We start from the raw sequence: 12638 nt of genomic DNA on the forward strand, positions 1-12638 counted from the left end.
AGTGTGGTTGCTGACCTTGAGCCAGACATCCTGGAGAGTGAAGTCAAATGGGCCTTAGAAAGCACTGCTAATAACAAGGCCAGTGGAAGTGATGATATTCCAGCTGAACTATTTAAAATTTTAAACGATGATGCTGTTAAGGTGCTACACTCAATATGCCAGCAAGTTTGGAAAACTCAGCAGTGGCCAGAGGATTGGAGAAGATCAGTCTACATCCCAATCCCAAAGAAGGGCAGTGCCAAAGAATGCTCCAACTACCGCACAATTGCACTCATTTCACACGCTAGCAAAGCTTAAGCAGTATGTGGACCGAGAACTCCCAGAAGTGCAAGCTGGATTTTGAAGGGGCAGAGGAACCAGAGACCAAATTGCAAACATGCGCTGGATTATGGAGAAAGCTAGAGAGTTCCAGAAAGACATCTACTTCTGCTTCATTGACTATGCAAAAGCCTTTGACTGTGTCAACCACAGCAAACTATTAAAGAAATGGGAGTGCTGGATCACCTCATCTGTCTCCTGAGAAATCTCTATGTGGGACAAGAAGCTACAGTTAGAACCGAATTTGGAACAACTGACTGGTTCAAAATTGGGAAAGGAGTACGGCAAGGCTGTATATTGTCTCCCTGCTTATTTAACTTATATGCAGAATTCATCATGCGAAAGGCTGGGCTGGATGAATCCCAAGCCGGATTTAAGATCTCCGGAGGAAATATCAACAACCTCAGATATGCAGATGATACAACCTTGATGGCAGAAAGTGAGGAGGAATTAAAGAACCTTTTGATGAGGGTGAAAGAGGAGAGCGCAAAATATGGTCTGAAGCTCAACATCAAAAAACCGAAGATCATGGCCACTGGGCCCATCACCTCCTGGCAAATAGAAGGGGAAGAAATTGAGGCAGTGAGAGATTTTACTTTCTTGGGCTCCATGATCACTGCAGATGGTGACAGCAGTCATGAAATTAAAAGATGCCTGCTCCTTGGGAGAAAGGCGATGGCAGACCTAGACAGCATCTTAAAAAGCAGAGACATCACCTTGCCAACGAAGGTCGGTATAGTTAAAGCCATGGTTTTCCCAGTAGTGATGTATGGAAGTGAGAGCTGGACCATAAAGAAGGCTGATTGCCGAAGAATTAATGCTTTTGAATTATGGTTTTGGAGGAGACTCTTGAGAGTCCCATGGACTGCAAGAAGATCAAACACATCCATTCTTAAGGAAATTAGCCCTGAGTGCTCACTGGAAGGACAGATTGTGAAACTGAGGCTCCAATACTTTGGTCACCTGATGAGAAGAAAAGACTCCCTGGAAAAGACCCTGATGTTGGGAAAGACTGAGGGCACAAGGAGAAGGGGACAACAGAGGAAGAGATGGTTGGACAGTGTTCTCGAAGCTACAAACATGAGTCTGACCAAACTGTGGGAGGCAGTGGAAGACAGAAGTGCCTGGCGTGCTCTGATCCATGGAGTCACGAAGAGTCGGACACGACTAAACAACAACAAATTACTTCCAAGCTCACACAGCTACTTGCACTCATAGCTTTGTTTAACCATAAGTGGGACATTGTATGTATGTATGTATGTATGTATGTATGTATGTATGTATGTATTTACCATATTTATTTCACCTCCTCTTTGAATATCAAACAGAGATTTCATAGCCTCGTCCCATTCTGAGATAGAAGGCCCAGTTCCGCTGGGTACCAATTACCTGCCAATTTAGTGCACTCCTAACAACTAAAAAGGATCAGACATTATCCACCTAAAATACAACTTTCCACGTTAAAGAAGTGCCTAGGAAACCTCAGTGTGCCAGACAGCTGGACCGCTTAAGCTTCCCCAGTTTACCATTTTGCATCCGAGAGATTAGTACAGGCAGATATGTAATGATAGGGCCATTATTGGCATGCTGAGAGACAGGGAGTCCCACTTGCCAGTGCAGGATTATACCAGATCATCAGATGGAAAGTGTCTTGGGAGCTTCAGCAGAATTTAACCTGTTGCAGCTGAAAGCAGCAAGGCTATTGGCAATGGGAGAATAATAGCTGTCTTATGGACTGTTGCAGTTTGTTGTTTTGTTTAATGGCCTAGGCCATAGGAAGCTGCCTTAAACCAAGTCAGACCTATTGATCCATCTAGCTCAGTATTGTCCACACTGACTGCCAACGGCTCTCCGGGATTTCAGACAGGGGATCTTACCTAACCCTACCTCCAGGAATTAAGCACTGGACCTTCTGGACTTAACCAAGACTCATTCTGATAGAACATTGCTGCACAGGTTTGCCTAACATTTTACATTTTACCCTGCGACTTTACATCTACTGCTGCAAGGTCAGAAATAATTGTCATAACTGAAATCACTGAAGCAAAAAAACAATGTCTTATAAGACTGTGACTAGGCATCCTTTGTGCCTGCTCAGCCTGCTGTCGTTGGTGTTAACAACTGATGGGCAACTTCAAGGTCCTTGATCTCCTTTCTGAAGGCTCATTATCTTTCAGCTGGACTCGGACCAGCAGCCCTTAAATGAAGGATGCCTTCAAAGATGTCTCTCCTCTGTAAAGTAAGACTCATGCCCACCTTAAGGGATAGCATCTTAATTCTAGTTCAAATGCATGTACATCCACGTGCAGCAGGAGCAGACATTGTGGTGGGGCAGTGCTGCTGTGACATCAGATTTATCTGCAGAAGGTCCTAGCTTCAATCCCCAGGATCTCTAGGCAGGCGGGGAGACACTCCCTGCATATGAACCCCCTGAAGAAGCTCTGTCAGTCAGTGTTGACAATACTGAGCTATTATTATTATTATTATTATTATTATTATTATTATTATTATTATTATTATTATTATTAATTTGTACCCCGCCCATCTGGCTGGGTTTCCCCAGCCACTCTGGGCAACTTCCAAAAATATTAAAAATACATTAAAATGTCACACATTAAAAACTTCCCTAAACAGTGCTGCCTACAGGTGTCTTCTAAATGTCAGGTAGTTGTTTATTTCATTGACATCTGATGGGAGGGCGTTCTACAGGGCGGGCACCACTACTGAGAAGGCCCTCTGCCTGGTTCCCTGTAATTTGGCTTCTCGCAGTGAGGGAACCACCAGAAGGCCCTCGGCACTGGACCTCAGTGTCCGGGCAGAATGATGGGGGGGGTGACGCTCCTTCATGTATACTGGACTGAGGCCGTTTAGGGCTTTAAAGGTCAAAACCAACACTTTAAATTGTGCTCAGAAACGTCCTGGGAGCCAATGTAGGTCTTTCAGGACCGGTGTTATGTGGTCTCGGCAGCCGCTCCCAGTCACCAATCTAGCTGTCACATTCTGGATTAGTTGTAGTTTCCGGGTCACCTTCATAGGTAGCCCCATGTAGAGCGCATTGCAGTAGTCCAAGCGGGAGACAGCTAGAGCATGCACCACTCTGGCGAGACAGTCCGCAGGCAGGTGGGGTCTCAGCCTGCGTACCAGATGGAGCTAGGTGGACAAGTGGTCTGGTTGGATATAAGGCAGCTCCCTGCATTGCTGTGACACCTTCCAGAGAATGGTGTCCTTGCTGCTTACGGGTGCAGGATGGAACAAGGCAATGCTGAGGTTGGGCTGCACAAGTACGCTGGTGGGAACCCGCACAGGGCTGACTTCGCTACTGCTCTCCCCCTGCATCATCTGGGTAAGCAGCAGCAATGCCGCTGTCACCACCTAATTGCACTGGCCATGCAGAGGGGCACTATATGTGAATGTTTGCTTCCCTTCCCTGCAGTCTGCCCACCTTCGTAACTGCCTATCCAGATAAGGAATGGGCTGCTAAATCTGTCGCATTACAACCAGCCACCTTGAGGATGCAAGACACAAAAGCTTTCATTTTAAATCAAATGAAACCGGACTCTTGTATAATAAGCACAAATAAATCGACTATGAGATTAACCATCCTATGGTCAGTTTAATCTCCACTGTGCAGGAGTTGAGGGGGCGGGAATCATTCAGCCATGTTTAATGGAGGAAGGCTCAGGCTGTGATCCTTGGTGTGAGAATTGAGGTGTTTGTCATGCACTCCACAGCACTGTTGGGATGGTTGGAAGCAATTGGGTTGGCAGGCTCTGGAGGAGGAGGATTGTGGGAACCTGGGTTGGAGGAGAGGGATCTCCCCTTCCCCTTCCCACTTTGAAAAAGGGAACAGAGATGCTGAATCGCCCTGCTGACCTTCCTGCAATGCAGAGAGCCTCAGGAGGGCTTTCCTCAGCCATGGGGGAAAGCAGAACAGGAGATGACAGAAACTGAACAGGAACCTGAACATGAGGGGGCAGACTTGTTGCCTAGAAATAAGAACCACCTTCACAGATGGGAGCAGACCCACCCGCCCTGAAGAAGTGCACACTTGCAATCTCATCATTCCTACAAGGCAAGAGAGCCTCACAACTGAGCTCACCACACCTGATTTTAAAGGCTCGGTGAGAGGGTATTGGAAACTTGTTTGGACATCTTTGTTGCTTCCGTCAGTTCTAATCTTCTTGCCTTGCTCCTGAACTCCCAAATGGTGACTCCTGAGCACTGTGTCTGCTGCTGAGCATGTACTGTTACTTGCCTGAAGAAAGGTCTCTTTCTTTCTTACAAGTGGGAGCCTCTGTCTGTGTGTGTTGGGCAGGAGCCAGCAGAGTGTTATAAGTATTACACAAGACACACACAAACTATCCCCACAAGCCTGTTTGCTCCCTCAGCTTTTAATCACATCTTATTAAGCACAGATTAAATTCATGGTCCCCTAATAATTGCATTTGCCAAAGCTTTGCTCCCCCAAGCCATTTGCTTCTGTTGTCACGCCTGATAATGGCACCTTAAAGACTAACAGATTTATTGTGGCATAAATTCTGTAGCCTAAAACCCACTTGATCAGAAGTCCAGATGTTCTAGACCACAAAAACTTATGCCGTAATAAATCTGCTACTCTTTAAAGCTCCACAAGACTCCCTCTATTTATTTGTTTATTTATGTAACAAACTAAACATGGCTTCCCCTCTGGATGTACACAAGAGTGCCCCTATCTTCACCTGTCAAATGCTGGCACATATGACTTGGTACCTGTATCAGAGCTATGGTGCAAGCAAAGCACCTCTGATTTAATCCAGTAGGAGGCAGTGATAAGCCATGTGGACTTCTGTCCACAAATTATTAAAGGTGCATATGTACAGCAAAAAGTTAAGATGGGCAGCAATAAGAAGGCTACACCATTAAATATCTCAAAATTCTATAGCTCATAAAAATGACACTTGGAGCAACTTGGTATATATAATCTATTAGCAGAAAGTGCCCAGTGCTGCTCTGGTATTCTAAGAAACAAAACAAAAAAAAATTATTTAAAAATGGATAGTGTAATTTGGGTTGTGTGTATTGGTCTACCATCTTGATTCAAAGTGGTGCTCAGCATCTAGACACTTACAAAGACCACTGCCTGCCCCTTGGGAAACCTTGTGCTGAATTTGGCAATGATATCTCAAGGTGTGGATGAACCCACAGAGAACAGACAAATGGACAGACAGACAGCCCACTTTCCAAAATGGTGTGGTCTACAAATGTAGAACTGAGAACTGATTGTGGGGGGTGGCGTCCCTTCAGAATTTGTACTAATAACGTTAGGTGGTTTAGGAAACTACAAAAGCTTACTCATAATTTTGAACATATTTACAGGAGTATTTCTTTCACATTTTGGTGATAACTGTTGTGTATTTTATCCAGACTCATTAAGGAAGCTGATCCTCTGTTGGTTTGGTAACTTTCTGAGCAGTGGTTCAAAAATTATTAAGGTTTCCATGTTCCATTAAAGCCCAAGGCAGCAACTACTGGTAAATTAATGTGGTATGTGCACATTTCATTTTTAATTAAACAAAAAAAAATCCCAGTGTCTGCAGTCAGCCACATAGTGGGCACTATGTGCAATATCTACGGTATTCATTTAGCTATGGAATATGATAGTAAAGTGCAGTAGTCAGATGAGGAGTGGCCAAACTTTTGGGGCCCATGAGAAGGTGCTGTGAGTCCTGAACAAACATACCATACTTTTCCTTGTATAACACGCCCCCATGTATAACACAACCCCTATTTTGGGGGACTCAAAACCTAGTATTTTAACAAATTTCCTTTTAAAAAAACCCAGGGAAATTTATTTATTAAAATCCCTGCTGGCTGAAGGCTAGGGCTAAGGCTATATTGTTGGCTCAAGCACCGCAAAGCTTAGAAACTGGAAGTTAATGCTGATGCCTTAACAGATATAACCCTGTGATCAGCAAAGGTGTTGCACAATCTTGCTGTTCCTTGCATCAGTATCTGGCAGGATGGTTCAAACACTGGGAGATGAGGGCCTCTTCTGATGCAATAGGAGTGAGACTGGTGGTACTCCTCATAACCTGCTACATGAAGCTCTGTTTCCAAGCACTGTCATGATGGGTGATTGTGCCAGTAATGAAAAATATCAAAGCAAGTTTTGAAAAACAGTTCGTCCATTTAAACAGACAACACAAAAGGTAAATCTTGGCAGTGTGCAGGCAGTCAGTATTCTGATTTTTAACAGGAATGAATTGCTTAATGATTCTGATTTCAGTGCATTTTAGGCCAGTGCCTCTCCACTCCCCACCACCCAAAAAGTGCTCACAGGAGCTCACGTCAATTCCAAGTTAGTCAACTGAGCTCACAAGGCAACCACAGAAGTCTTGCAGCATGCCTGCTGGCAAAAATCTCAACGTGATAGCAAATGGACATTTTGTTCTTGTTCATCATGCGGCAGTTCCCAAACCAGAATCAGAAAGCTGAACTGTCAAGTCATTCAGTTTTGCTTTGGGACTTACAGTCCTGACTTCGGGACTTCAAAGCAATCAATCATTTCGCATCAGTCTGGCATCAAACAATTGGAAGACAGGCAGGCCCTCTCATTGGTCAAATTTGAATTGCTAGCTTAGGGCTCAGTAAGGTGCTGAACCACAAAGTCAAAACGGTTCCCCATCCTGGTCTTAACCCATCCTGCCAGCTACTGATGTAAGCCGTAAACAGGCTTGTGCCAATTCTCAGGAAGATTCATCTGCAAGTACAGCAAGACAAAGGACCATTGCTCCATGGCACAGCAACTGCCTTGCAAGCAGAAGGTTACGGGTTCAATCCCCGACATCTCCAGGTATGGCTGGGAGAGACTTTCTGCCTAAAACCCTGGATAGCAGCTGCCAGGCAGTGTGGACAATACCGAGCAACATGAACCAACATCCTGACTCAGTATAAGGCAAAGTGGGGCATTTTTGGTTCAAAGCACTCCATCCTCCCTCTCTGAACTTGGGCCTGAAAGACCAATAAAAGGTTTGGCCAGGTGGAGAGGGTTGTAAGCAAGAACAATTTGTGACATTACACAACAGAATTACTGATCACAGGGCACACATGGTAGTTAGCTTCCTGGCTTTGGAGAGATTGAGACAACATGAGATAACCTTAACTTGAGTCTTCAATTGGCAGGTTTGTGTGTGTGTTTTCACTATTGGATATTTTTCTCTTCTGGGTACAGTGTCCTGGGCAGAACTTAGCAGAAAAGTCTGCCAGGCCTGCAGTTCCTTTCCTTCCCAGGAAAAAGTGATCAACAGTTCAGCTGCTTGCCCTATCGAAAAGCTGTTAGTTTCCCTCTTTCTTTTCCTTTGCTCCTTTAAGCTGCCATTCCCGCTTTGAAGAAATGGGAGGGGGGGATGCTGCCCACATGTCACCAGGACAAATGAGACCAAAGTACTTCACTGAAATCGTTTGGCTATTGGTGAACTTGGTTCTGTAAGCTCCCTTGGAAAATAAGAGGTTTACTTCCAAAGCAAGGAGGAAAGGTGTGTGTGAGAGAGCATGTATAAACTAAAATCAATGAACCCTTCAAAGGCAGGGAAAATTCAGTTCTCCAACAGCCTGTCATGTTCTAAAGGCCAAGAAAGAGTGAGACAAAGGAATCAATAGCTAAGTCTAAAGCTAAGGTTTGCTGAGAGCTTGCAATGGCCTTTGCGCAAAGAGACGCAGCTCCAGGCCCTTCTGGATTCCAGGGAGTGAAGGAAGATGGAGGCCCAAAGGTAGAGATGGAAGGATCTGTCAGTTTCAGTTCTATCTTTTGCTCGTTTTCCTAATCTTAAATTCCGTTCTCTACATGTCAGCCACAATTTGCATTTTTTGTTTTTAAGCCCTCATGAAAATTCACCAGAAATTTTAGTGCAAATTTCTCCTAATAAACACATTCTGGGTATGCACTTTCGACTAATGGAAACATTTTTGCAGGCAGCTTCTTCAAATATAATGTATGTTATTTTTACAAATATGTTGTTTTTTATGCACACTTGACCCTACATATATGCATCTTTCATAAACATTGTTTGTGAATTCAAAAGGATGGCTGTGCTTGAGTTCTCATATTGTTTCAGAAAATGCAAATTTCATAGATTCACATTTAAATGTGTCAGGGGCTGGACTGAGGAGGAATGGCGGGGGCCACCACCCCTTCTCCTGAACCTTCCCAAGAACAGGAGGACAGTATAGATTTAGAACAGTGGTCTGCAGAAGGGCATGGTTCAGAGGCTGCAGAGAGCAGAGCTGGGAAATATTGGAAGAGGAAGAGCAGGAAGAAGAACCAGCGCTAGGGGAGAGACAGCTGACAGACTCAGTGTCCTTGGAAAGCATTCATAACCCCTCTTCTCCCAGGACCAGACAGGCATTGAGAGTAGTATTGCAGAGAGCTCAGCGGCGGAAGGCTCAGATTCGCCGACACAGGACTGATGTAGAGTAAGGGAGATGAAGGAGGGGGACTACAGTTGGAGCAATGCTATTTCTAGAGAGAGACCGCATTCTTTTGTCTCTCGCTGTGATTATTGAATAAACTAATGGGTAAGAACTCTTCTCTTTTTATCTTCTTCTTTGCTGCCACCAAAGGAGGGTTCTGATTCCCCGAAACCTGACAAAATGTGAACATAAGCAAACTTCCTGTCATCTCTACCCATGGGTATTTACACTTGTGGGGCTCTTCCTATCTTTCAATCCCATATTTTCATAGATGGGCTTAGTCAAGGGCACTTTGGCCTAGCTTTCACAGAGGCTATACCATGGATGGAAAGTCTGTAGTTTAGTGGAAGAGGACGTGCATTGCATGCAGAGGGACCCAGATTCAGTTCCCTACATTTCCTTGTTGGTTTATCCATGTATCTGTTTATCTAGTCATATTCATTTATGCATTTTAATCTGCTCTTACATAAGGCTGACTACAATATATAAGCATAAAATCAACAAAAGATCCATAAAACATCATTAAAACCACAAATAAAACCAATATCAATCAATACTGTCTAGTTAAGAAGGGGAAATCTGATTTTTCTTTTAAAAAAGTATTCATGAAAGTTCATTGGCATTATACTGTGAATTTCTGCTAACAAAACAATTTTTGCAAAACAATCTCCCCTAATAAAATCCTTTTTTTGTGTGTGTAAACTCATTGCTTAACTCACTTGAGCTCAGTATATGCATTTTTTTGTACACATTTATAGGCTGGAGAACTGTACTGTGAAATTTGAAGAAGTGCAAATTTCAAAGGAGGACTGTCTTTTGGTACATGTATTGTTTCTGAAAGTGCACAGTGGGTTGGTTTGCCTTAAAATGTGAACTAAATCCAATGTATCATTCCACTCGGACCCCATGTTGTGGCGGAGGGCCACAGGTCCCCCACCTCTGCAGCAGAGGTAGATAATAGTCTAAAGATAGTTGGGCAAAGAAAATATGAACGACAAAGACTCACCACTGGAGTTCGGCCTTGAGTACTGAGATAGTAAAGGAGGCCCTTTGTGTGGTAAATGGTGGGCTGGCATGCTGGACTGGGATTCAGCCATCGCCTATTCAAGTCATCCGCGCTTAAGGAGCATCGTTGGCTAGAATCAAAGAAGAAGAAGAAATCTAAGAATGAAAAAAGAAAAAGATTGAAAACCGCAACTCGGTAATCCTCACAAAAGGTGTTGAGAGCCAGGGCAGGCTTGGCTACTCACACTGTTCTTTATTCCTGCACACTTTCAATTTTGATGGAATTGAATGAAGTCAAATCTCCAGAGTTGTTTATTTTAGAAGCTTCATTTCTGTGCTGTATTCATTATCACTTTCTTTGCCTGCTGAGGCATGTACTGTTGGACTTAACAATATTAGGGGCAGTCTTATTTTTACAGCGAGAGCAATATATGTAATTCAAAAAAAGACTCTTTATTGTAAAATACTTTGCAAACATCTGTACCTAAGAGATGCTACACAGGAGTGTTGCTTTAAATATCTCCCTGTTGGCTGTATAATGCGAGCGGGGCTCTATGGTGACGCATTTCTCCCCAGGTACAACTTGACCAGAGCTGAAAATTGGCCTCAGATATCCTGAAATATATTCTAAACTTGCGGATATCCAATGAAGCTGAATACTGGAAGCTTCAAGACAGATAAAAGAAAGTACTACTTGACTTAGCGAAATTATGAAACTAGCACCCACAGGAAGCAGTGGTGGCCACCAACTTTACAAGAGGATTGGACCAATTCATGAAGGATAAGTCCAAGCATAATCTTCAGCCTGGGGGCCATGTTCCCTGGTAGGGAGGTCCAGAGGTCATGTACCAGTGACAGAGAAGGTGTGATGCAAAAGTGGGGAGAGCATTGGAGGTGGTTCTTTTCCAGTCGTGCAAAACCCAGGTTTTCAGAGACACACACACCACACATCCCTCCATACTCCTTGCATACAAGCAGTTGGCTTTATCATAGTTCAGTGACACATTCCAACCAAGCAAAAGCACTCAAGGGAGGGTGTGGCCTGTGAGAGGGGGTGTGGCCTGGGGAGCATTATGGCCTGAGTTCCAAAGGCCAACTAGGGAGGCTAGAGGGTAGCTTTTGGTCCTTGGTCTGCAGCTCCCCAGCCCTGCTTTAACTGCAGCATCCAGAGTGTTTGAACTGGGAGTCATTTGCATAGCAGCTTATGTAAACCACTGCTGGATTATATAGTCTTTCTTTTGTGTACAGCCAGAAGGGGCTCTCCAGTTACTATATCCAAATCATTATCTAGTTTTGTAAAATATTAATGGTCTGTACTGAGCACAAAGTTACAGGCTTTTATAGATTGCCAGAAGTATTGAGGGTTTTATTTCTCATTCTGCATAAAGCAATTTATTACATACTTTGCCGTTTGCTTTGTTTTTATAATAATGCCTTAATTTAACACCTTTTTTTAAAGGAAAGGAAAATGTGCTTGAGGCTTTCTTCATTATTATTTTTTTACAGCATCACAAGCTCCACTAGAGCATTATTCCTTTCTCTCGACTCTCCTTCTTGACCCTGCAATTTTAGTCATCTGCCCCCTTAGAATGCATGCTGTAGATAGTAAAGCACTTGCAGTTCTCATCCTCAGTGAACTGGAATCTGCTATTAATGAAAAACGGTGCATTCTGTACAGCTGGTGTCCATCTCATTCATACTGGCTGGGGCTGGTGGGAGATGTAGTCCAAAACATCTGGAGAATTCGGGGAGATGCTCGAGGGCAGCGGAAGCTAACGTCATGCCCTGCAGATGTGGCTAGATTCCAGCTCCAACCAGTCACAGCCAACATAGACAATGATCAGGATTCAGGAACCCATGAACCAGCCAGATAACTGAGTCAGACCATTGGTCCGTCTAGATCAGGATTATCTACAGTGATTGGCAGCAGCTTTCCAGGGTTCCAGACAGGAATTATTCCTAGCCCTAATTGCATACCCACCAAGTGTCCCAGAAAAAAGGGACACCCCATATTTACATGTGAGATCGGGATGGCCATTTTAGGTGTCTCGCCCAGGAAAAAGTGCTTTTCATAGAATAGAATCATAGAATTTTAGAGTTGGAAGGGATTCTCAGGGTCTTCTAGTCCAACCCCCTGCAATGCAAGAATCTCAACTAAAGCATCCATGTTTTTGGGGGGTGAGAGGGAAGAACAGGTCTCATGACTCGCCTGGGAGCATGTCCTGGAAGATGCACATCTGAGGTTTTTTTATCTGAAAAGGTTGGACAGTATGTACTTGGGGACGCCAAGGATTAGAACTGTGAACTTTTCCATGAAAGCAGATTCTCTACCAAGAAGCTAGAACTTCTTCCTTCTTCCTCCTCTTCCAGTTTGTGCCAACAACCAAGCAGAGAAAAAAGGAAGATTCCTATGTTCCTATGAATTTGATCCTGTTATTGTTGTTGATGATGGTGGTATTTCCCCACAAATAAACAGCTATATCTTTGTGGGCTTATTGTCAAGGCTGAATTACCAGAGCCACACTGAGCTGAGGAAGATGTTGTCAATATGCATTCACAAGCTGCTGTACAAGACAACGGAAAACAGGAAGTTGCCTTATATAGAGTCCAGCCATTAATCCACCTAGCTCAGTATTGTCTACAATGGCTGGCAGTGGTTCTCTGGGGTTTTAGTCAGAAGTTTTTTCCGATTCTATCTGGAGATGGTGGAGATTGAACCTGGGACCTTTTGCATGCAGAGGAGATACTCTGCCACTGAGTAAAGGACCCCTGGATGGTTAAGTCTAGTCAAACTGGACTATGGGGTGTGGTACTCATCTCGCTTCAGGCCAAGGGAGCCGGTGTTTGTCCACAGACAGCTTTCCAGG

General features: G+C 44.0%; 1 protein-coding gene across 2 annotated transcripts in view; it reads right to left on the reverse strand.

The window, feature by feature from the left end:
- Positions 1-12638, reverse strand: part of AGBL1 (AGBL carboxypeptidase 1) — a 399614-nt gene that overhangs the window by 198768 nt on the left and 188208 nt on the right. For both annotated transcript variants that reach the window (XM_083712535.1, XM_083712536.1), the window contains exon 19: positions 9773-9902. In XM_083712535.1, the coding sequence (XP_083568661.1) occupies positions 9773-9902 (130 nt within the window). The remainder of the gene's footprint in view (positions 1-9772; positions 9903-12638) is intronic.

This window comes from Podarcis gaigeae, assembly GCF_964106915.1.
Source record: "Podarcis gaigeae genome assembly, chromosome: 14".
Classification (NCBI taxonomy): Eukaryota; Metazoa; Chordata; class Lepidosauria; order Squamata; family Lacertidae; genus Podarcis; species Podarcis gaigeae.